The sequence below is a fragment of the Leptidea sinapis genome, chromosome 15, assembly GCF_905404315.1.
Source record: "Leptidea sinapis chromosome 15, ilLepSina1.1, whole genome shotgun sequence".
In the NCBI taxonomy this organism is placed as follows: domain Eukaryota; kingdom Metazoa; phylum Arthropoda; class Insecta; order Lepidoptera; family Pieridae; genus Leptidea; species Leptidea sinapis.
The window spans coordinates 10,952,070-10,979,184 of NC_066279.1; the positions used below are offsets into that span (position 1 = coordinate 10,952,070).

At 37.9% G+C, this 27,115-nt stretch overlaps 1 protein-coding gene across 2 annotated transcripts in view; it reads right to left on the reverse strand.

Moving 5' to 3' along the window:
* Nucleotides 1–1,807: 1,807 nt before the first annotated feature.
* Nucleotides 1,808–27,115, reverse strand: part of LOC126968462 (zinc transporter foi) — a 49,446-nt gene continuing 24,138 nt past the window's right edge. For both annotated transcript variants that reach the window (XM_050813512.1, XM_050813511.1), the window contains exons 2-7: nt 12,796–13,227; nt 11,272–12,341; nt 10,625–10,761; nt 10,181–10,261; nt 5,328–5,515; nt 1,808–4,867 (exon numbers count right to left, since the gene is read on the reverse strand). In XM_050813512.1, coding sequence (XP_050669469.1) covers nt 4,727–4,867; nt 5,328–5,515; nt 10,181–10,261; nt 10,625–10,761; nt 11,272–12,341; nt 12,796–13,182 — 2,004 coding nt within the window. In that variant the 5' untranslated portion in view covers nt 13,183–13,227 and the 3' untranslated portion in view covers nt 1,808–4,726. The remainder of the gene's footprint in view (nt 4,868–5,327; nt 5,516–10,180; nt 10,262–10,624; nt 10,762–11,271; nt 12,342–12,795; nt 13,228–27,115) is intronic.

Here is a 27,115-nt window from a genome sequence, read left to right on the forward strand (position 1 = left end):
AATAAGGCCGGGTGAAACACTTGTTGGGTAAATGTTTTCTCGGGTGTGTTTTTTTGCAATTTAGGTTCAGACATTTCTATTATTGTTCCCACGAGTAGGGTCTAAATGTACGGTCGCAGCGTGACGCCCATTCCTGCAAGAAGGCGCAATACGATGATGCCAGCCTGTCGCATCAAATTGGGTGCTAGAAACTGAATTCCCCTCAGCCACTCATGCCCTCGGCGCAGTCTTCACCTTGGGATTGGGGTAATTTTTTATTGAGGTTTTCTTCCTCGTGGTCCAACCGATGAAGCCCAGACGCGTGTACGGTGTTTCTTTATAAAGATGGAGACTCCAACGGAAGCGATGAACATTGACCGCCTATTTTTTTTTAAATAAAAATAATTGAATTGGGATACACCAGCCTGGAGATGAGGCAATAGTCCATAATGTAGCCGGACTTTACATAATATACGACTGCGTCCATCATGAAACCTTACTTCAAAAATTTCACCACTATGGGGTTAGGGATGTTTCACTAGATTTAATAAAATCATACTTGTGTAATAGGATTCAAAGAGTAGACGTTAATGGAAAAAGATCAACTGGCTCTATCATATCGATGAGTGTACCGCAGGGCTCTATCTTGGGACCTTTTTTGTTCCAGGTTTACGTCAATGATTTACCATACCTTATTCAAAATAAACATGATATTATACTGTTTGCTGACGATACATCTTTGTTATTTAAAATAAAACGCCAGCAAAAAACTTTCTGTCAGGTTGACGACGACATTGCTGAAGTAGTAAATTGGTTTAATGTTAATAACTTACTTTTAAACGAAAGGAAAACAAAATGTGTAAGCTTTACACTTCCAAATATAAAGCACCAACCAACACCTATAAAAATTAATAATGTTGTCATTGTCACTTGATGTTAAGCTACAATGGGGTGCTCACATAAAAAAACTTATGTAATCGACTTAGCTCTGCAGTATTTGCGATAAAAAAATTAGGCAGCTGACAGATGTTGTAACGGCTAGACTTGTATATTTCAGCTACTTTCAGTGTCATGTCTTACGGAATTATATTGTGGGGTAGGGCTGCAGATATTGAAAACATATTTGTGCTGTAGAAAAGAGCAATTCGAGCTGTCTATAAAATGCGTTCAAGGGATTCATTGAGAGAAAAGTTTAGTGAAATAAATATTATGACAGTAGTGTACTGTAGTGGCAGTGGCCAGTACATATACGAGAACCTCCTATATGCCCATAAAAATATTAGCCAATTTAAAAAGAATAGTGATGTACACAGTGTCAATACTCGAAACAAACATAAACTCGCAATTCCATCTACTAGGCTCCGTAAAATTGCTAAATCTTTTAAAGTGGATTGTGTTATATTTTATAATAAACTCCCTAATGAAATTAAAATGTTACCTATTAAAAAATTTAAATGTATCGTAAAAAATAAATTAACATCTAAGGCCTATTATAATGTGAAAGATTATTTGAATTATAAAGATAGTTGGAATTAATGTTCTAAATTTTGTTAATGAATATTGTTATACTCATTTGAATGCTATTGTAACTTTTGTACTTCATCCTGACTTGCACTAAATAACTTATAAAGTTTTACAGTGAACAAAGATTTTTTTGACTTTGACTTTTGACTATAAGTACGTAAATGAAAATTATCGGCTTTAAAAATGTATCAACTGTATATGAATTCGTAAAACCTTATAAATTAATAGGCTTTTGTATTCGAAATTAAGCTTATGTGAATAGTAGTAGTAGCGCTTATTGAGGATAAATAAAAACAAATATGAGTACAATATATTTTACTTTTAATTTCACAGATAACTTCATAAAATCATCCAAAAGACCAGCAGTAAAACATCCCAGCACACCAAAAATTTCATGAATACTAAAAGATAAACCTTAAAACTATCTCATTACACAATAATCACGTATTATTATTTACTAATTAATAGGAGAAGTTTAGGAAACAAATTGACAGTTGCTGTAATTGTCAAAACACAATAATGACACTAAGTACTAAGCATAGATATGTATTATATCCTGCTAATAACCTCAGCAGGCAAGGGTGTGACGCCATACAGCCATGATTTTAAATAGTCTAGTAAAAGAAAAGTAGAAGAATATCTTTGTATGTTCATATCTATCATGCTTAGCTACAGAATTTTTCGATTCGAATTTTTCTGCTGCATTTTGGCACATTTTATGTTTACGCAGAGACATTAACAAAAATTACCAGAAATCTCTCGCCTGTATAATTTTTGAAGAAATTCATCATATTAATTTAATATTATTATGTCTCACATAATTCGTACGTCAACATAAATGTGAGAATACAATAACAGCAAACATTGGTTATCTTACTAAAATTAAGTAACTTATAATTAAACAACTTATAATCAAGTAACTTATAATTAAGTAATTGGAACTGTTTCCTTACCACAAAGCACCATTTTGCACACAATAAATAGTTTGTTGTTTCACAATTGTCTAAAATCATCATTATTAAATGCATGAATACAGAAATAAATTTAATGATTAATAAGTGAGTTTGAGCCCAATCACTGGTAGGTACTTTTAATTAATTAAATTTCATTAACAAGATACTTCATAGTAATAATTAAATGATGCAAGTAGGATAGACTTGGTTGCTTAAGTACAATAGCAAAACTTTATCGGCCTAACAAATCAACTTGGTATAGACTTTAGAGTAATAACAATAAACCAAGAATATGAAAAATGTTGACTATATTGCTGACAACACTGTCAATATAATGATAATTCTGAAGTTTTCCGAGTGTCAAGCACCCTTGCAAAAACGCGGGAAATCTTATAGGTCCAAAATATCACAAGCAAAATGCTTATTTGTAAACTTTTTGCATATTTTTGGTTTGTTCTCAAGTATAACTTTATACCAAGTTTATTTGTAAGGCTGTAGATGTATAATATGCATCTCCATTATAAATTGCTTGTATCAACAATAATATTTTGACGATGATTTTTTTTAAGTGGCCATTTATAGGTTGCTTTGTTCTACAATGTTCCCGAGTCTGTGACTAATATATCGGGCCCATATATCTGTGTATAGTAGTGATTGAAAAGTGTCATGATGGTCCATTATGAAGTAACACTTCAGAATTCAATGGTAACGCGTAATATAACAACCGAAACTGCAAAGAATACTGTGATGGCTATTGAGCCGTGACATCATTTGTTACAGTTAAAATGGCTGACTGCTGTTTTAGACATTTATATTATTCATGTTTTTTTTTCAACATTGCCACCATGCTCGTTTTTATTATTAAATAGATGTGAACTTTCACATCACATACTATTTAAAGATGCAACTGTGCTTCTATGCAAGTATTAACAAAATAATTGTAACTCAACTATTTTTTTTAGTAAATTAATAAAAATTAACTAATGATTTATCAATTATGTCAGTCAAGTACAATTAATGTCAGTCAAGATTTAATTATACACAAATAATGTCACTGGAATAGTTATCTATTCTATACTATTATATTGTCAAACCTTGTCTGTGGCAGTTATTCGGAAGTCTTTTGTATTTAAAATTGAATTATTAAAGTTTAACAATAGCTGCTCATTCACTTGTAGATGGCAACCTGAAATAGAACTACCCATTTGAATAAATAGTTAATCACAGCACATCTACTAAATATATTAAGGAAACTATCCTGAAATTAGATGAACAAAACTATTAAAATTACTTAATACTGTTCTTGATTATTCAATAAAATATGTCATGATTCAACAAACTATTAATAATAATTAGTAATTACAAATTCATGATGAATACGAATCATAAATAGTACTAAAATAATTATAAATAAGCACAAAAGAATCGAAAAAAGCCGCTTGTTTCAATGATATTTTACGACAAATCACAGATGTCTTTGTCATTCAATTCATTCAATCATATCAATAATCTATACTAAAATAGCTGTTTCATTGAACAAATTTGATGTTATTTCAGTTATACACTGAAAACATTTTTGATATTTTCCGCTGTGTAGGTTTTCTTGGCAATAAATTTGGTATGCTACAGTCACACTGATATCAATTCTACAACTTCATCATCTAGGTATAGATCCTTATACAATTTTTTTCTTATGGTAGTAAGCCATTCAAAATTGAAATATAAATGCTTGTATCATCATCTAAATTCACACAATCCAATGACAAAACATATCTACCAATAGTAGAAAATAGTAGAAAAATATACAGTCAGAAGACATTCTATACAAGTTAAAGCAAGTAACGCTAATAGTAATAGCTAAATTGTTACTCAATTGTTATAAAGTATGAATAGGGGTCAAATTTAATAATACCTACATTTGACTTGTAGCGGTCAAAGACTTCTGTCTGGTGTCTGGTACGGTTGAAATTGATGATCTTTAAGTACTCACAATATATAATTGCCTTATATAATACATTGAAATTAAAACTGATATTTTAACGGCATCATCATAATTCAATCATCAGACGCAACATATTCAACTCATACAGGCTTATTTCTATTAAGTAACTTTTTTTATAACTAAACTTACTTGTTATATCGAATCATACTAGTAGTAGGCTATTCGAGAAACACTTCGGTTCACTTTCACTGAGTTAAATATTATATATTATGTATACGGATATTTAAATTCACTTTCACTTAATAATTCACATTATGTCACTTCTACTTCAACTGAACAATGTTTTGAGGTCTTCTTCATACAGTGCAATCACCAGCATTATACCGATGCCAGTAGCCAAGCCCATCAGCTGCAAAAGGCACTGGCATAGAGTACCCTCTTTACTGTGAGATGTGCTGAGTTCCGGCATCTGAAAGAAAAGCACAAGAGTTAAGCACAAATTTTTTCTTGATAGAAACAATATAATGGATATGAATGTTCTCGCGACTTACAACGATGACGAGACAACGATGCAACTAGATGTATACCAGCTTTTTGGTAAACCCGATGTCATGAAAACTATGTCAGGGTGGCGCTCGTAGGGACATGTTGCCCGAATGATAGGATACAGAGTACCACAGAGGCTCTTAGGAAGCAAATCTGATAGTCAGCGGAACCTTGGTATCATACAACTAGAGCTCACATGATATGGACGAGAGCAATTTAAAGGAAAATTCCCACCGCTGCTGCGAACAGCCATCTGGTGCCTGAGGGGGCGTCTCCCGCCAGCACATTACACACCATGCCCCCAGGCACAGCACGGATGACAGTAGGTTGTAGCACACTATATATAGTGGTAAGTAATCTAGTGGTATACCACTATTACTCACCATATCGACGAGGGCAATGTAGAGGAACATTCCTGCCGCGGCTGCGAACAGCCACCTGGTGGCCGAGGGGGCGTGTCCCGCCAGCACACCACAGATCATGCCCCCCAGACACAGCGCGGATGACAGTATGTTGTAGCACACGGCGCGCTTAACCGACATGCCGGCTTTCAGTAGTACGGCGAAGTCACCTGAAAGGAAGATTAAATCAATGTTACGGATCTAACCTAGCTCTTTTTGCACTGGTAAAAAGTCTCCTTCTTTGCACATCCTTGCGGCTGTATAAGTATCTATCGCTAAACAGTGAGCAGGCATATTTGTGTTTAGATACCCAGATAACTGACCGGAAGATTAAATTAATGTTTCGGATCGAGCTCTTTTTGCACTGGTTAAAAGCCTCTGGGGTAATCTTTGCGCATGTTTGTGGCTATATAGGTAGCTATCGCTAAATAGTAAGTAATGTAAGTGTAATAGAAGTTAATGGTAATTGTCATGAGGTAAAAAGCACAAACGCGGTGCCGCTCGAAATTTTGCGTCCTAAAGCTTGGGTACCATGGTCTGAAAAATCGCGGACGCACGCAGACCAGTTCGCAGGACGCACTGTGGAACCGGCCTCGTCCGTGATAGCACAGACACGTCTGTGGCGGTGCGCCGGTATCTATTGCGAGTCGGTAACTTCAAAGGTGCGGTCAAGTGCGGTGCGTCTACGTCTGCGATGATCCGAGCGCATCCCGTCCGCACAGACGGCAGGTCAGAACTCGTTCATTTACTGATGAATATAATCACAGTGGCAGCTGCAGCGACGATATGTTCTCTTTCACTTTGCATTTTGAAATGCAGCTTGAAATGATCTACACAGACCGACACGCACCGTTGGAACGGCCCTGCCTGCGGTGCGTCGCCGTCCGTGCTCGTCGGCTGTGCGTGGCTAATGCTACGTGGGACCCCAGCTTAAAACGCCAGGGCGTCACTAAATTGTAAAGTCATACTTGTCTCGTAACTTATTTTCATAAAACAAAAGAAATGATTAATATGAATTGATTGAAAGATGCATCGTCGTTGTCTTATAAAACGATCAATAATATTCTCACCACCAATTGTTTTAGATTGATCAGAATTAGTAGTCTATATAGGCGTAATGTTTAGTTGATATTGTTTGTTTTATCTATACTAATATTATAAAGCTGCAGTGTTTGTTTGTTTGAACGCGCTAATCTCTGGTACTACTGGTCCGATTTGAATGATTCTTTCAGTGTTGGGTAGTTCATTTATCGAGGAAGGCTATAGGCTTCGATTCCAAAAATTATCCCAAATTCGTTCTCTGCACCCTCGAGAACCTCGGACACGATATCCATATTGCTGAAATCATAATTATGAGCGGCGGCCATCTTGGATTTCAAAACTGATCACAAAATCGTTCTCTGCACCCTCGAGTACCTCGGACACGATATCCATATTGCTGAAATCATAATTTTGCGCGGCGGCCATCTTGGATTTAAACTATGATCCCAAAATCGTTTTCTGCATCCTCGAGGACCTCAGACACGATATCTATATTGCTGAAATCATAATTATGAGCGGCGGCCAACTTGGATTTCAAAAATGATCCCAGAATCGTTCTCTGCACCCTCGAGAACCTCGGACACGATATCCATATTGCTGAAATCATAATTATGAGCGGCGGCCATTTTGGATTTCAAAAATGATCACAGAATCGTTCTCTGCACCCTCGAGAACCTCGGACACGATAATCATATTGCTGAAATCATTATTATGAGCGGCGGCCATCTTGGATTTCAAAACTGATCACAAAATCGTTCTCTGCACCCTCGAGTACCTCGGACACGATATCCATATTGCTGAAATTATACTTTTGCGCGGCGGCCATCTTTGATTTAAAATATGATCCCAAAATCGTTTTCTGCATCCTCGAGGACTTCGGATACGATATCTATATTGCTGAAATCATAATTATGAGCGGCGGCCAACTTGGATTTCAAAAATGATCCCAGAATCGTTCTCTGCATCCTCGAGAACCTCGGACACGATTTCCATATTGCTGAAATCATAATTATGAGCGACGGCCATCTTGGATTTCAAAAATAATCACAGAATCGTTCTCTGCACCCTCGAGAACCTCGGACACGATATCCATATTGCTGAAATCATAATTTTGTGCGGCGGCCATCTTGGATTTCAAAAATGATGAGTTGCCGCCGGTGCTAACGCGTTTATTCCGGCACTCTTATTCTAAAGGCGTAGTCCCTGACTCATGGAAGTCAGCCCTTGTCCATCCGATCCAAAAAAAAGGAGACAGTTCGGATCCGGCAAACTACAGGCCTATTGCTATTACCTCCCTGCTCTCCAAAATCATGGAGAGCATAATTAGCAGTCAGCTCTTGGTATACCTAGAGGGTCACGGGTTGATCAACGACCGACAATACGGGTTTCGCCATGGCCGGTCGGCAGGTGATCTTCTGGTATATCTAACACATAGATGGGCTGCGGCTATTGAAAGCAAGGGGGAAGGCCTGGCAGTTAGCCTGGATATAGCGAAGGCCTTTGATCGTGTATGGCACAAGGCGCTCCTCTCCAAACTTCCATCATTTGGGCTTCCCGAGAGCTTGTGCAAGTGGACCTCCAGCTTCCTCACTGGGCGCAGCATACAGGTCGTTGTCGACGGATATTGCTCGAACCCGAAGTCCGTGAATGCTGGAGTGCCCCAAGGCTGTGTGCTGTCTCCCACGCTGTTTCTTCTGCATATCAATGATATGTTGGACACCTCCAACATTCATTGCTATGCGGATGACAGCACTGGTGATGCTGTATACACGGGCCATGCAGGTTTCTCTTACTATGTCTTAACTTATGTCTTCTATCGAGTCCTCTCTTGAGAAGGTCGCGGAATGGGGAAAATTGAACCTTGTCAAATTTAACCCCCAGAAGACCCAAGTTTGCGCGTTTACCACTAAAAAAACCCCATTTGTCGTGTCACCGCTCTTTGACAACACTTCCCTCAAAGCCTCGCCTAGTATCGGAATACTGGGTCTCGAAATCTCGAGCGATTGCCAATTTCGTGGTCATCTGGAAGGCACAGCCAAATTGGTTTCAAAGAAACTGGGCGTCATTAATACAGCACGGCAATACTTCAAGCCGGCCCACATACTAGCGCTCTACAAAGCGCAGGTCCGGCCACACATGGAGTATTGCTGTCATCTCTGGTCTGGCGCACCCCAGTATCAGCTCGATCCATTTGACCGCGTGCAACGCAGAGCAGCTCAAATTGTCGGGGACCCAGTGCTCTGTGAACGGCTGGATCACTTGGCGTTGCGTAGAGACGTCGCTTCATTGTGTGTTTTCTACCGCATTTATCACGGGGAGTGTTCCGAAGAGCTGGGTAACCTGATTCCTGCCGCCGAATTCCACCTTCGCACGACACGCCACAAGTCAGGATATCATCCTCACCATCTGGATGTGTGGCGGTCCTCCACAGTGCGGTTTTCAAGGAGCTTTCTTCCACGTACTACAAAGCTGTGGAATGAGCTTTCTTGTGCGGTGTTTCAGGGACGATACGACATGGGTACCTTCAAAAAAAGCGCGTACACCTTCCTTAAAGGCCGGCAATGCTCCTGTGATTCTTCTGGTGTTGCAAGAGATTGTGGGCCGCGGTGATCACTTAATTTTCCATAAAAAAAAATGATCACAGAATCGTTCTCTGCACCCTCGAAAACCTCGGATTCGATACCCATAATGCTGTAATCATAATTTTGCGCGGCAGCCATCTTGGATTTCAAAAATGATCACAAAATCGTTCTCTGCACCCTCGAGAACCTCTGATACGATACCCATAATGTTGTTATCAGAATTTTGAGCGGCGGTCATCTTGGATTTCAAAAATGATCACAAAATCGTTCTCTGCACCCTCCAGAACCTCGGATACAATACCCATAATGTTGTCATCATAATTTTGAGCGGCGGCGATCTTGGATTTCAAAAATGATCACAAAATCCTTCTCTGCACCCTCGAGAACCTGGGATACGATACCCATAATGTTGTCATCATAATTTTGAGCGTCGGCCATCTTTGATTTCAAAAATTATCCCAAAATCGTTCTCTGCACCCTCCAGAACCGGATATTATATATTATAAGGATACGATCCCCATAATGTTGTAATCATAATTTTGCGCGGCGGCGATCTTGGAATTAAAAACGTAGCCTGCACGATTCACGGCTAGTAAGGAAGATGTTCTACTTACTAGCGGCCGCGCGCTAAACCTGCACGATACAAGGCTAGTAGGGAAGCTCGAGAGTAAGAAATACTCTTCCTCAATCGGTGTCAATCGCTCTCTCCCTTGAACAAAAACGTCTCATATTTCTGTGACGTTCTTTTCCGTTTCATTTGTAAAAAAAATACCCTCATGCGCCTAAAGAAGTTTCACTTCAAAATGCATAAAAATATCACAACATTTCGTACTCTTGCGCAACCATTTTTATAAAATATTACGCGGTCCTTCCGGGGTGGGGTCGTTGACCCGCTTCGCTCGGCTAGTGTCTCAGCCATTCCCGTGTCGAACGTATATATCTAGAGCTATAGATAAATACGTTCGAGTGTTTTGTGCCTAAAGTGTTGGGAAAACCTCGCCTTAACTACTAATTTCATTTCTTAAAGGCGGGCATAAGTTTTAGTTCTTGCCTTTTAGGTGTATACTGTATGCACCTTTGTGAAGGTAGGTACTCATGCTGGAAACACGGTGCGAGAAACATCATTTCATAGTTTGATTGTACGTTGAAAATTCCTGTGGAGAAAATTAATACATCCAGATACATAATTTAATTTAGACCACACAAGCTTACCTAATTCATGTGGCAATTCATGGCATAATACTGCAATGGCTGTTGAGAAACCGCCGGCTATGTTCGATGCGAAAGCTGCTCCTGAAATAACATAAAAATGGCATCATTTTCTTTGTAATTACTGAGGATCAAATTGAGGTTGTCGCTTTCCCCGGAACATATGAGAGAAAGCGCTATCTTACGGACAAACGCTGCATCGTTCGATGAAATATGTACTAGATTTAAAAGTAACGGCGTTTAAAACGGTAAGAGAAAAATAGCCACATAATAAACGTGAGGCCATAATAGCTCTGTTTAGTATGATCGAAACCAATCAACCTGCGAACTGCCATCCCAGATAGCTAGCAGCTTTTTCAGTACTACTGCAGGTATCCGGGAGCGATAATGTCTGTCTCTATTCATTTAGGTGGAAGTTGGATGTAATTATGAAGATTATTTGCTTACCGATGGCCATTCCGTCGGTGAAGTTGTGAAGACCATCACCCATGATAACCATCCAAGCGACAGATGACATGGATGAGGGTGGGGCGTGAACGTGACCGTGGGCGTGTGAATGACCGTGATGAGCACGTGAGTGCTCCCTGAAACACGCAAACACTTTTAAGGTACTTGGTTATGCTTACTACTCAGTTAAGTGGAGTGACCCAATGCAAAGCGGGCTGTATGCTTTTACAACAGCTCCCAGAAAATGTATTACGAAAAAAAGAATTGTTGAAAACGTTGTTGGTTATTATAGCATAAATATGACTTCTATAGCATTAATGATAAATAACAAAATAACCACCCCTTGGGATACTACACTATTAAAGGATAAGTTTTATTGAATTGCAATTTCATTTTACAACTGACACACGATTTTTAGTAGAATACTAAGAAGTTACATTTTTTTTATGGAATAGGAGGACAAACGAGTGTACGGGTCACCTGTTGTTAAGTGATCACCGCCGCCCACTATCTCTTGCAACACCAGAGGAATCACAGGAGCGTTGCCGGCCTTTAAGGAAGGTGTACGCGCTTTTTTTGAAGGTTTTTCGTAATCGACAAATAATAATCCAATATGCAAACAAAATTCAGCATAATAAAAAACTCACCGCAGTATAACCGTATAGCTGTCTCCATCCTTCATCTCCTTAGCGCCATCTTCTTTGTGTTTAATATTATTCATTTCCACAACAGCACTCTCCCCTTTTAGCAGCCAGTCTTTAGCAGTCGGTTCATTATCTTTCCCCTCAGTGTTCAAAGCGTTAGATGAAACCACACTAACGCTGTTGTTATGTTTATTATTTGCCTTTGGACTTGGAGGAACTCCATCTCTCATGTGATGCTCATCATGAGTGTCTGTATCAATCTCATCGTAGCAATACGGGTACTCCGAATACTTATGCTTACAAGTTTTCGTCATAGAATCACCTTTATCGTCCCGTTTGAAAATTTTCATCAGCGTATTCGAAGTATCTGTAACTGTTTTAGCGCTACTGGAGCAACCAACAGTTTCATCCTTCAAAACTCTTACTCTTGAAGGGAGTTTATCTTCTTCCAGCTTTTGGCGACGCTTGCGCCATTCCACAACAACAGTCAGCCCTTTTTCTGTAAAGTAAAAGAAGACCACGCCAAGCATCGCTGCAAGTCCTTTCCACATACCATCATCATGGGATACTCTAACTTCTAACGCGTTTTCGCCATGAGCGTGTTCCATGGGGCTCATGGCATGAGGCATCAGATGCAACAAGGCATCACCACAAAGAGTCCCAACAGCAAGCGCAACGAGAAACTGCAGCAAATGATTATAATACGTCTTATGCATAATTGGTATCACAGCAACGCCAAGTAGGCCACAGGCACTTATAGCCGTTATACTTAAGCTAGAATAAAGCCATACAGAGAACATATTTTTCGAATACGCGTTCTCTCGTTCAGAATGTTTAATACCATCTATATTTTGATTTATCCTCATCATGTCAGTTTCTTTGACACACCCGAACCTTTCCATTGACGTATTGGCTACTTTCTGATATAATAGAATAGGGCAAATTGCCTGTAGGGTGTCTTCAGTTATGAGATTCTCGGATTCATGATCGGCGAGGCTGTGGGCTCCGTGATCATGACTCTGTGGTCTTAGCCTAGTATTTACAGTTTTGATAAGTTCAGCGCTGCTTAAACACTGAAAAAGAAAATTATTTATATCAATTGATTGTGTATGCATGAGTTTACCCAGATGGCTACGGGCTACGGCTCTCAGAAGAAAGGAAGTATGGAGCAAAATTTCTTACCTATTTTCAGGTCGACATGATAGTAACAGAGTGTGAATCCCTCAAGGTAAATAAGGAAAATAGTTCTGCTGCTCTGTTCAAAAAGGGCAGTAGAACAATCTGAGGCACTACTATCACCGCACTTATTTTAGCTGCACTAAAAGATGCGGCTAAAAGGTATGGTCTCCGATAAAGTTACAGGCATATAGTAAATCTACTACGAGTGATGGTCGAAATGGAAGGAACAATGAACCATACATACATAATATATTGATTTTGGCAGATGATACGTCATTAACTTTCCATTAAATAGGTGAGCCATTCCTCGTTATGTCTCCATAGACTATTAAGACATAAAACACTTACATTAACTTCGTCATCCTTAGCGCCATGGATATATTCCTTCTTCTCTATCCTCTGCACACCACCATCCAACAACGTATCCAGGTCTAGAATATGAAGCATTTGCTTGAACCCAGTCAAGTTCATGGTCATAGTACCAGCGTCACCGTATAGCCTGAATATCTGCTCCGCATAGAAGCTTGGATTGACATTGCCCACATCTCTTTTCTGTCTGGGCGGAGTTTTTAATCTTGTCTCTATTCTTCTCTTCTCCAGATCAAAGGTGGCGTGCTGCGTTTGTGCGTTCGGTTGGTAGGTATGTAAGTCTTTCTGTAGGTCAACGTGTGAGGCGCATGTATGCGCAGCACAGAGTAAGCAGAAAAGACACACTGTGACAAAAGTGCGCGCCATTTTGTTGAGATAGCTGGGTGTCACGAACGTGCTGTCATATCTTATCTGTAGACAAAAAATTTGCTTTTAAGTTTTGTGTTGCATATATTCTTAAAATTACAACTAATACTGATAAAGTCTAAACGCAATAATATAGTCAGGATGATTCAAGATTTTGATAGCTAACGAGCGTACGTAACCTAATGTGTATCACCAGAGCGAGAGAGTCACAAGACCGTGACCGCCTTTTAAGTGGTGTTTTTTTAAGTTGCACATGCCGTGTGGTGCTGTACACATCGGATAGATGAAAGCAAGGCTTGGAAACCGATAAAAAATTGCTCCTCTTGCTCAAATCTATTTATAAAGGTGAAAAGGATAAAAATTTAGTGTTATGCTATTAATTTTTTTTCATTGTTATTGATTAATTGTAATCCATATTATTGCTGCTACGAAATAACATGTATGAATTCTCTATGAAACGCCATTTAATGGGCTTAATTTTTCCGAACATTTACCACTGTGTAATTTATATTTTTTTACACTATCGGAAAGTAGAGATTTTGACGAACAGAAAACAGACCAATTTTTTGAAAAAAATTGATTTGACGGGTGAATTTTCGATTGAAAATAAGGGTTCTTTTTCGAAATTTGAGTCAAAATAAGGTGAAAAAAAAAAATATTCAGTTCTTATAAATTACAGTGTATTTGGAGCATAAAAACGAAAATTTTCACCAAATTTCGTGAAAAAAAATTGATTTTGGAAAAGGATTTTATTAATTTTTCACATAAATTATGAGGTACAAAAATTGTAAAAACAAAAGTTGTAGATCTTTTTATTACCTACAACTTTGCCATTTGACTTATTTCCATGGGACTTGCAGTTTTGCCGGAAATCGCGATAAACCGTTTTTTTTCCTTAATCGCCCCCCCCCCCCTCCCTTCTTTTCCACTTCGGACCTCAGATCGCCCGTAATTTATTTTTCCTTTCAATTTTTTATATTCTCTTAAAGTGTCTATTATTTATACGAGAATAGTTCTAAGTAGCAAACTTCAGTATCCATATTACACACAATTTCTACTACTGGAGTCTTAAAAGTCCGGACGGATGGTATATCCGCCATTTGGGGCTCGCCATCATGACATAATATGCTCGCATAAAATAGTAGTGATTGCAATGCAAGCGCCGTGTCTGAATCAAGTTGACTCAACCTTGATTGACCGTTTGCGGAGCGAAGCCTGATGAGTGCCACTTAGGCCTTGTTGTAAGTATACTAATAGTAGCACTTTCTGCGCATCGGGCCTATACAACTTACTACAAGAATACAAGGGTTCTGCCAGCGGGTATGTGTATATTTTTCACCTGATGACGATACGTCCTGCCACTACAACGCAGTGCCAAATAATAGAAATTGATGAAGTGACGATTCAGAGTTATTGCATAAATAAAACTTTTTAACTATATATTATATTAAGTAAATAAACGTAATACAAAAATACGAATACCTAACTATTATTTTTTGTTTTATTTCCATATAAATCGAATGACTACTACAAGTTACTACCTAGAACCAATACATCTATGTAATTTAATAATATAGATGCATAAGACGTTTAAAAAACGAAAATATTATTGGTTTTCGTGCGAGAAAGTGAAATAGAAAACTTTTTTGTTGCACAAACGACATTTGAGCCCGGCGTCATGTTGATTCGCCCGAGTAGTATATATACATATAAAGCGCAGAGCCACATGCTGGCGAAAGTTTATACTTTTATGTTTTTTTTTTTAAATCTTAATCATTTTCTATAGTAAAAGTAGCCTGAGTAAATCTTTATAATATTAGACGCCTGTGAAAGTACCGTCAAGCTCGATCAAAATTTTAATTTTGTCTTCCTCACATATGACGTCCAGTGCAAAGATGTATTCAATGCATTTAGTAAAACTATTATTTAAATTTTTATTTTTGAGCCCGATTCTCTTCCGTTACAAAGTTGGCGAATCGTAGATTGGAAAGGTAGGATATCGGTATGGTAGAGGTGCTCCTGTTTCCGCAAAATTCCACTAAAAAACTTGAGTCTATTTTGCGTGCAGTGTTGGCCAGTCATTCCAACTAGCCCAGCTCCTTCAAGAAGTTTAGAACACTCCTGGGGTGTTCCCAGACTTTTTTTTTAATGAAAATAAGGGACGAGACGAGCAGGACGTTCAGCCGATGGTAATTGATATGCCCTGCCCATTACAATGCAATGCCGCTCAATATTATTGAAAAAAACAAAAATTCCGAGCGGCACTACAACTGCGATCGTCACCTTGAGACATAAGATCAAGTCAAGTTCAGACATAAGCTATTCAAGTCTCATTTGCCCAGTAATTTCACTTGCTACGGCGCCCTTTAGACCGAAACACAGTAATGTTTACACATTACTGCTTCACGGCAGAAATAGGCGCCGTTGTGGTACCCATAATCTAGCCGACATCCGGTGCAAAGGAGCCTCCCACTGGCTTCTCAGAGCGGCGTGTTCACTAAGGTTTTTACCGATGGTTCGCCACCCCTGTACATTCCAACATTACATGAGTGACCGTTTCGTTCTCGACAAGATAACTGCATTTAGGATTGTCCGTTACGCCGATTGTGAAAAGGTGCTTGGTTAGTGATGTGTGACCCGACCCACCATGATTCGGATATCATATCTGTTTAGGTTGTTAAGTCGACGTGTCAGTTTGGGCGAGTGTGCAGGAATCAACTCTTTCGAATGTCTAGGTAGTGAGGTAGGGCATCGACATTAAAAAAAAAGAATTGCGACATTAATTGTATAAAGCGTACATTTCACTGAGCAACAACCGAACGTTAATTGGAACGAGCCAATTGACAGCGTGACCAATCAATTTGCCGCCACTTGACATCTTATTCTACGTAGCTTTTTGTATGTCTACCCTCACAATGAGACCGCAACGATTCGCCTGCTATTTCATTACACTTCAGACTCAACTGTACTTTTATATTATATTCTTTGACTCAACCACAAATAATCTATTTTCATGATTTTTCAATACGAGTCAAAAAATTTATGCTAATCTTTTTTTGTCACTACATTGTGATTGTGAATAGTTATTGAGGTAATTTTGGTATTAATTTGTAATGAAGACCGCGAAGTCGTTCTCGTATCCTTTCATACTGTATACTATTTTATTTTTAGTAACTCATTTTGGATAACTTGGTCAATTGAATTACGTTAAGGCGGTAAGGTATAATTTACATAAATAGATGTTTATCATGTTGATTCGGACACTTAATCGTAACTTTTGCATGGTTCTTGTATCTGTGTAAAGTCCTCGAATGGCGACCACGTACCGGAAAACGCAGTGTTGGTAGGCCCCCCACAAGATTGTCCGACGCTCTGGTCAAGATCGCCGGAATAGGTACGTTAGATGAGGGCAGCGCAGGACCCATCGTCGTGGAGATCTCTGAAGGAGGCCCTTTTTTATAACATGACAAAACAAAAATGTAATTTCGTTAGTCAGTTATAATATTAAATTAAATTAAATAGCTTTTGTTTGTTTATAAATTATTAAAATTTGTTTTTATCAAATAATGCTCCTTTAGTGTCTAGAAAATTAAATTCGCTATACAATGACGTACATTTTATTCCAATATAATTATTCAGTTTAGACATAGCTTAACATAAAAATTAAATTGTCACATTCAGTATTATTTTTCGCCATGATATAATATTGTATATTAGAAAATCCCGTCTCAGTGTTTAGTCAATATTATCTAGTATTCATAATTTTTTTTTATTATATACTTCAAAGAACAAAGTTTTTATTTCAATTTAAAAATATAACAATCTTCATTTATAGTGCATAGAAATCATTTTAATGCGCCCAACGTATAACGTATTGTTTAGTCGCGGCCTTAACCTTGTGAAGCATCGCTCAAAATGGAAGTGGTACAGACATCGCCGGTAAAGGTTAACACTACCGTTCTTTATAACAGCTGTTCTATATTCGTTTGCGGTATACTAAGGTTAAGTTGTTCACAAGTGTAGTTATAATATTTACTTATTCATTGGAAAACTAAGAACAGAATAAATATTAACTACACATAACATAGTCTAAATTCGAATAGGAAGCGAGCCCTACCTGCATTTACCAGGGTGTTCCAATGCTGTTCCAAAAAATTCCATATCTATTCAAGAGATAAAAATCACTCCCACCAGTTTTGTATAAATTAGTGTGTGAATTTTGCAGCTAAATAAATAATTATTATAAATAAAAATGTCGTCACAAAACATACATCCTGTATAAATATCACTTGCCTGTGAAAAACAGCACTTTACTATTACCAGTGTACGCGACACCCGATACCTTATCACATTGCAAATATTATTTACCGATTACTTCCGGTGGCTATTTTCACGGCAGCACCTAGGTAGGTACTTAAAATGTCAGTGACCCACTGTTTATTTATACATAACAACCGTTACGTAAGTTATCTTCGATTTATATACAGGGTGTCAAAAATATTTATAATTTTATACAATAAATCCTTGTACGAAATTATGTTTGTGACTTAAATTCTTCGACGAGCGAATGTCTCTCGAGTGGTGCTGTTATGCAAAGATACCACGATAAGTGTACCACCAATGTTCATCACGTCAGCGCAATGGAAAAATAAAATACTTGAGTGACTGTCATAGACACCTCTAAAAACGATGCTCAAAACTTAGATAATTTATACGCTGCAAGATAACCAATGAAAACAGGCCAGGTTTATTACTTTAGTGTGCGTGACAAGCTACGGCTTACACTCGCGATTTATGCTGTCCACACAATGCAAACCTACACAAAGTGTCTTGTCACGCACACTAAACTAATAATTCTGGCCTGTTTTCATCGGTTGTCTAACAGCAATAGACTCTATCTAGACGTATAAATTATCTAAGGCTCAAAATTTAGAAAACATTCAGAAAAAGATTATTATGCAATAACATTTAATTTTGTTTTAAATAACACGTATTTTAATCATTTAAAAATGAATTAAGTGCGAGTCGAAGTCACACACGAAGAGATTCGCAGTCCGTACCAATTAATACAATATGAGATACCTATAGCATACTTTAAAATACACAAAAGAAATATTGTTCTTATAATTTGCATGGCGGACATTTTGGAATTCGCCATCTTAGTTATTATTTTTGTTATAGCTTAGATTAAAATATTACCGTATAGATTAGATCTTTAACAATAAAATATTTTTATTAAGTGAAACATATTTATCGACGAATGCGAGAAATTTTATAACAAATCGTCACGATTTTCGGTTACGCGCCATGTTGTTTTTGTTATAAGTGCCACAGTACTGACTGACAACTCTGTCATTTAAATTTTATTAAATACCTATGCCCATTTAAAGTGAATCTACAATACCGACGTATAGCAAAATTTAAAAAAAAATCGTCACACCTCTCTGTTACGATCGACTTTGATGATTATGGTGTTTATAATCACTATCATATAATAAAACTGTTTTTTCATGCAGCTTTTTATTAGTCCATTATTCCTAGTTTAAACTTATTGAAAACTATTTTATGCTTACTCTTTATTAGGGGTTTCTATTTAGTTTTTTAACATCTATTAATTCTGTTGTTTGCGTCTTAATATAATGATAATTTCGAAGAATTGAATAATCGACATTTTGGTGTGCGCATGTAGCAAGCGCCTTAGTTTTTGGCAAAGACACATCAGGGTATGGGACATACATAAATCGCTAACCGTAAAAATGTATAATATAAAATAAAAAAACAATACTGTATTGTCATCGGTCCTTGATTAGTTTGCAAAGTATCAAATTAATCCAATGTTGATAAATCACGTTGAAAGATTCCTTACAATATTCAAAAAGACATAAATAGCGAGCTAATAAAAGTAAGAAAGGCTATTTAAACTATCGGACTTTCTTCGGTGCTTGACAATTAGTGCGCAGAGTATCAAATTAATCCAACGTTTCAAAGTGGGTGAACACCACGTTTAAAGGTTCTGTTACCTTGGTATCTGCCAACCTAATAGAAGCGTGTTAAAGAGATTTTTTTAAGTATTTTTAAGTATATTATACACATAACTGGCTGCGTATTAGGTATTGAAACCTAGGCACAATATTAACTAATGACAATAACTAATGACATTATGTGCATTGCCTCAACGTTTTAGGCATTGTATACATTGCTTGATACACCCTGCCCATTACAATGCAGTGCCGCTCAGGGTTGTTGAAAAACCTAAAAACTCTGAGCGACACTTCAATTATTGCGCTCGTCACCTTGAGACATAAGATGTTAAGTCTCATTTGCCCAGTAATTTGACTAACCACGGCGTCCTTCACACCGAAACACAGAAATGCTTACACATTACTGCTTGTGCTTGTTAAAAAGCACCGTTGTAGTTCCCATAATCTAGCCGGCATCCTGTGTTAATACTCCTACCACTGATAAATGCCTTTAGTCTCCTCTTACCACACTTGGGTGGACTTCCGTTTCCTTTTTGTGCCCTGGGGAAGCAGAGGGCAAAAAAATAATAGGGCACATTGCCGGTAACATATTAATACAAAAAAGGTAAAGGAAAAATAATAATATTCAAATAACTTACCGATATACGCCGTACCAGTTACCGACAAAAATGCTGAATATATATTTATGCGGAAACAATGCGTCTTTTATAAAGAAGGTGATTGTTATCTAGCGACGATGATAACGGCTGATAAGCGCAACGGCGTTATCTGATGAGAGCCTTCGTAACGCCGTTATACATACTTGTAAACACGTTCGGGTGTGTCCACATTATCACTTCATATTATATTTACAGGCTTCTTTGCACAGGATGTCGGCTAGATTATGTTTACCACAACGGCGCCTATTTCTGCCGTGAAGCAGTAATGTGTAATCATTACTGTGTTGTGGTCTTCAGACCTCATTCCCCCCTTCAGGGCGCCGTAGCTAGTGAAATTACTGGGCAAATGGGACTTGACATCCTATGTCTCAAGGTGACGAGTGCAGGTGTAGTACCGATTAGAATTTTTAGGTGTTTTAATAATCCTCAGCGCCACTGCATTGTACTGGGCAGGGCGTATCAATTACCATCAGCTGAACGTCCTGCTAGTTTCGTCCCTTATTTTCATAAAAAAAATATACAACAAGGTCCTCCGCCGCGTCTGTCTGTTTGTCCGCGATAGACTCAAAAACTAATGTACCGATATTAACGCTGTTTTCACCAATGCGTAGCGTGATTTTCGAGGAAGGTTTTTAACTGTTAAGTTGTATATCATTTGTTAAGTGTTAACGATATTTGTTGGAGGTGCCAGAAAAGAATAAGCCATCCGGGAGCTTTCGAGAACGCTGTCTAAACCCTTACATTTATTATAACAAAATAATGTATCGTGGAATTGTGTATCTAATACAGGTCTCCAGTAAAGTCCGCGATGGCGTTTGTCTATTTGTTAAGGATAACATACTATATACATTTTAATACTTTAAAAAATTGGCAAATATAAAGCGGTAATGTAAAAGATGTTAAACACAAATACGATATTACCTATCATCTTATTACTACGTTAAAAATTAAAAAATCATTCAGAAATATGTTTTTGTTTCATTTTTAACAAATTAATTTTGATAAAACACTATTTCCAAATACTTACATCATGTTTAGAACAGCGTCTGTCGGGTGAGTTAGTGAAATATAATTTCACATCTTTATATTATGAAGTAATTAAGTATGCTATCTTAATACTTAAGATCTTCACTTTATCATTAAGGTTGCACTAGTCGATCATTCTTCCATACAAACGTAGCATGGCGATTACTTCCCTGATTGACGGTGTACGATTAAAATAAAAGTAATATTCATCATGTCATAATATTATCTAGTCTTGTATGATAGCAATAACATTATGTGTTGAAAGTTATATAGTCATCGAAACTTCCATTAAGGCATCTTTGAACGTAAAGAACAACTTATGGAGTTTGGAAATGGCAAAACTCTAACGACACAGGAATAGATTACTTAAATATTAAAATAATTTTATTTATAGGTACATTTAGTAGTTTATTTTTTTCTTCAAAATACGCCCAATGGCCTGTTTATAAAAATTTACTCGCTCGTTGTCGTTATAAATCGTTATTTATTATACCGGAGTGTGTGTGTCTGAGCGCCACTAGCTTCTTACTGCTCTTTACAGCGTGAAGTAAAACTTCGCACATGATATTGGATGAGATAGCATGCAATTTAGCCGCGCCCAGCAACGAGTTCGAACCATCCGTCGTCTAGCGTACCCTTAAGGCAATTTTATGAAGAATGTATAAAATGATAAGTACTTTTTTGAGGCGCAAAAACTTCTGAAGGTAAAAAAACACAAAATAGCGATCTACAAAGCGCAGGTCCGGCCGCATGGAGTATTGCGGTCATCTATGGTCTTGCGCACCACAGTATCAGCTCGAACCATTTGACCGAGTGCAACACTGAACTGCTCGGATTGTCGTCGTAGACCCAGTGCTCTGTGAACGGCTGGATCACTTGGCGTTGCGTAGAGAAGTCGCTTCATTGTGTATCTTCTACCGCATTTATCACGGCGAGTGTTCCGAAGAGCTGTTTCAACTGCTTATTGCCGCCGAATTACACCTTCGCACGACACAAATTAGCATATCATACCCACCATCTGGGTTTGTCGCGTTCCTACACAGTGCGGTTTTTAAGAAATTTTCTTCCACGCACAACAGAGCTGTGGAATGCGCTTCCTTGCGCGGTGTTTCCAAGACGATACGACATGGCTACCTTAAAAAAGAGCGCGTATACCTTCCTGGCTGTCAGTTTACGAATTGTCACTGAAAATGGGTTACAAATTTGTACTTTTGAAAATATATTATTTTTAACCCTCCTTCCCCCCTTGTGATATTACGTGATTTTTATCGCACATCCTTCAGCCTCCACCACCCCCTATAGAGCGTTTCTTGATTATTGGACGGCCCCCTACCTTAATAAGGCCTCAGCGTAAAAGATCAAGAGTAAAAACCCGTGTAATTATTATTAATTGGAGCGGTCACGAACGACTTATCACGCTAATTGGAACATTAGCCAAAAGTCGTCGGTATAAGTACCTAATAATGGTAATATTGCGAAGTGATTATGCTAAAATTAACTTATACATTTTCATCGAACAGAGTTGAGTAGGTTATCTATATCTATATATACTTTTAATATACTAGCGTATAGAGTATAGACAAACACAGCGGTGACACAGAGAAGGTAAGCGAATCGTTAATTGTTACTGTAACCGATTTTGATTGCCAGGTTGTAAACAGTCAACCACGCGCCTTGGCATTCTCCTTACTATTTTGAATATTAAACAACTAACTTACGCACACATTGACAAATATAATTGATCACGCATTATCGGCCTGTCAGGTTGTCTTTAATAAAAAAATATTATGTTTTATTTAAATAAAATATATGGCGATCATTTTTTAATATGAGATTCTTAATTTTTATATTTCCGTAATTCGTCATCGGTGCATAAGTCCCATAATATCCGAGGCGTTGCAAGCGTACGTAGGTATTTAATGTTTGTATATACAGGATGTAAACGTTAAGTGTAAATTGTTATTTAAATTTTTATGAATGAAATAAATATCCAAATGATTTGAGTTTTCTTTAGTGTTAATTCCGCCAATTCTTCTCTTCTTAACAATTTGACACGTACGCTTACATACGCTTGAATCAGTCTCGTGCCAGATTTTTGCGAGTCAACACGTCCTGAGGATGCCTCGTGTAGAGGCGAAACACGTGTCGAATTGTTTAAAGACAAATATTGGAGGAATTTACACTAAAGAAACCTCAAACCATTTGGATAATTATGGATTTCCGCAAGGTGACGCCTACTTCAGTAAAATGAATGAAATAAACATATTAATTTAGTTTTGTTTTTGCCATGTTTGTCTCACCTAAGTACCCTTTCGTTATCAACACACCGTTATAACAATAAACAACGAGTCGTTATAACGCTGATAAGATTTTCAAGTGTCGTTATCATCCATTTATCTCTTAAAACTTTATATAGAAAACTATGTCAGTAGGTAGTTATCACACTATATTATAAAAATAAAAAAAAACAGCTACGTACGTATTATTTGTACATTATATATCATGCACATTAAATTCCAATTATGGCTTAAACTCTGTAGGTAATCTAGAAATATATAAAGTCTAGAATCTAGATAGACTGTGGCAGCTGTGAAAACGACATAAAAAATTAAGGTCAACTGTTAACCTCTATTTTGAACAAAGCACGCACACTAACACATAACAAGTGACATACACGAGAGTGTAACACGTAGCTTGTCACGCACACATAATTAAATCTGGCCTGTTTTCGTCTCCAATATTGTTCTCCAAACATCGTAGATTTTAGATTAAAAAATATCACATGTGTATATTGTGTCTACCTATAATTTAAGTTCATTTAAATTATATTCTTATTTTGTTAAATTCGTAGTGCATAAATTGTATTTAGTTAGAAAGCCTTTTTGAATAAAATAATATATCGACTAATAAAATAATAATTTCTCGCTATATTATAAGGAACCGATGACCCACCCCACTCCAAGCTAAATGACATTGAAACGACCTTAACTAGGCCTACCACGGGCTTTAAAAGAATTAATACGCGAACGAAATCAAAACCCACTCATTATAAATAAATACAGAAAAAAAATCAATAATTGCAGCAAATATTTGACGAAATAAAAAAGGCAGACATGCAAAAAACATTCGATTACGACGAAAGAACCCCGCGGCGCCCTCGAGACGGCCAAACGAATCCATCACGTTACGCCGTTACTCGTTATTCGTTATACGAAAATAACGATGACGCAATACGGCGTGCTCTCGAATTATTCGTCGTGACTGGTTGCAATACGGCACAGTTCGCCTTGAACTGCTCGTCGCTATGTCAATTTCAAGGAAAACCTGGGGCGTAGACGAGCCGTCGTTATTGTATTGTTAATCAACAATATCGTTCTGCCCGTAGCGATGTAGCTTTCCGAATTCGTGTATTTGTTATAATGCGTTCCAACCATAGATTTGGATAATACGTGACTAATGTCAATGTCTGGCTTCTCTCTGGCACGCTGTGTTGGTCTACACGTAAGTATATTGTAAGTTAATGGTTCTGACCGCTAAAAATATGTTTTTTGAACTCCTTATCCACACATTATACACACGTTAGCCAAATGTAGAGAATGAATCTATCTGATACGCGCGCATAGGGACTTAAGGCGACACTACATACCAGCGACCTTGGGCGATATGTGTTCACAGCTGCCGGCCCACCATCTATGTAACAAAGCCAATATTTTCAAAATTCTTGCATGGAAAACCTAATATTTTAACAGGCGCAAACAGTTTATATGCTTACAATTCTCATTCTTCATTATTAATCTGAATAAATATACCTACACAAAAAAAGTACAAGCTTCAAGAATATCTTTTCTAAGATTAGTACTAAACAAATGCGTCATGCCGAGAAAAAACTTGTTTAACTGCAATGAAAGGTGGTAGTTCAAAATTGCTCTGGAGTGTTAACTATAATCAACAGCAAACCTTAGCAACCTAAAAATAAGACTTAAGGGTATGTATAATATTATGATAAAGTGGTGTTCATAGCTCCAAATTATATATTTTCACCATTAAACTTGTCTAAAAAAAAACTTGTTTTCGTGTTTTCTGCTTACCCATCGCCTTAATTAACCGACTTCAAAAAGGAGCAAGTCCTCAATTCGTTTGTAATTTTTATGTACTAAGGTTAGCTAAGTTATGATTCGCGCAAATTCCTTTAGCAATTATTTTAAATTTAATAATACATTTGTTTTGAACATTTTCTGGGATCATTTACCAGGATTATAGTATACATGTTACTACTACTAATCTATCTATCTCCGTGGCTAATAATTATGTATCACTTTTTGTTTCAAGTAACCCAAATTTATTTTCTGAAATAAAGGTATCCGGCGCGGCGCGCCCTGATACCGTGATACGCCCTGCCGTAACAGTGCCGCTCAATATTCTTGAACAAACTCGAAAATTCTGAGCACTACAATTGCGCCCGTCACCTTTAGACACAAGACGTTAAGTCTCATTTGCCCAGTAATTTCGTTAGCTACGGCGGCCTTCAGACCGAAACACAATAATGCTTATACATTACTGATTCACCGCAGAAAAAGGCACCGTTGTGATACTCATAATCTAGCCGGCATCCTGTGCAAAGCCTCCCACTGGTAAATGCCCTTAGTCCCCACGTAAAAATAGGTTCAACTGTGTAGCTGATTAGCCGGAACAGACAGAGAGACATGAGTGACACCGCGCTAACAAACTTCTAATCAAAAATTATTTAAAACTACCCACATAAAGAACGTTCGAGTTTAAAGTAGTATTCAGCCACAAAAAGTTTTGCCCTTGGACAGAGCAACGAACTCGGTACAACAACCTTTGTACCGTGACTCCGTCCACGTGGAAATACCACACAAAGCACTCAGTAATAAGAGCCACTTCAGCTTGTACTATATACGAATGCAATACTGATTAATTTTTGCATGCCACCTTATTAATTTCGGAGAATTGGTTCGCACAACGATTCATTTTATTTGATTTCGCATAGAGACAAATACTTCTGAGAACAAATACTCGATAGCCCGGCGTTGTCCGCTTTTTTTTATGGAAGAGAGGCGCAAACGAGTATACATACGGGTTACTGTGATCATGGTGTTCCATACTCTTATAACATCAGAGGAATCACAAGAGCGTGGCCAACCTAATAAAACATTATTATTATTATTTGGTGAGGGTGGCTATTTGTCTAGTCCTAATGTGTCCTTGTAAGCCCGGGTCCAGAAATCAACTATTGTGTTCGCCACTCATACTTATAGCTCGTCGTCAAGTCCTGCCGCCTTTACGAACCACAGTATCTTCTTGACGCGAGTATTACAAACAGCATCAGGGTGTAGTCGCTAAGTATGGATATATTTTTTAATGAAAATAAGGGACGAGACGAGCAGGACGTTCAGCTGATGGGAATTGATAACGCCCTACCCATTACAATGCAATTCTGAGTGGCACTACAACTGCGCGCGTCACCTTGAGACATACGATGTTAATTCTAATTTGCCCAATAATATCACTAGCTACGGCGCCCTTCAGACCGAAAGACAGTATGTTAACATATTACTGCTTCACGGAAGAAATAGGCACCGTTGTGGTACCCATAATCTAGCCGGCTTCCTGTGCAAAGGAGCCTCCCTCCGGTAATGCATTAGTCGGCCGCAATCGCAGAGACGCGGCCTTTCATCGGCCTCAAGGCAAAGTCTATAAGTTTTATCGTATTTATTCCGACAACACTGAGGTACTTATTTAGGCGACAGAGCCCAGTTAGGCCCAGAACACACGGTGAAACGCAAATGCAACGAAACTGCAACTACTAGTTACTTTTGAGTTGCATTTAAGTTTCTGCCATAGATTCCGTTGAGAGACCACACATGACGCGACCAGTTTGAAACCAGCTTGAAACGCGTTGTAAATCAGTCGCATTGAAACCGGCGTTCAGGAAACTCGCGTTGCGTTTCATTCATTTTTTGTCTTGGCGTCCTTTTTTACAAAATGGCCGACGACGAACAAAACAACATTAAACTTGTGTTAGAAGTGCAAAAATATCCTTGCTTGTATTATTATACATGTGCTATTGCACACTATGAAGCTACTCTCGCAAGACTGAGACTGATAAAGCATTCTATCAGTTTCTTGTGATTCTTTGGCAGCCACAAACATACGACAGTTGATATTCTTCTCAATTTAAGGATGTATCCACATAGTTCTCTTTTTGCGCCTTCTTTTTAGTCTAAGATACAAATACATAACCAC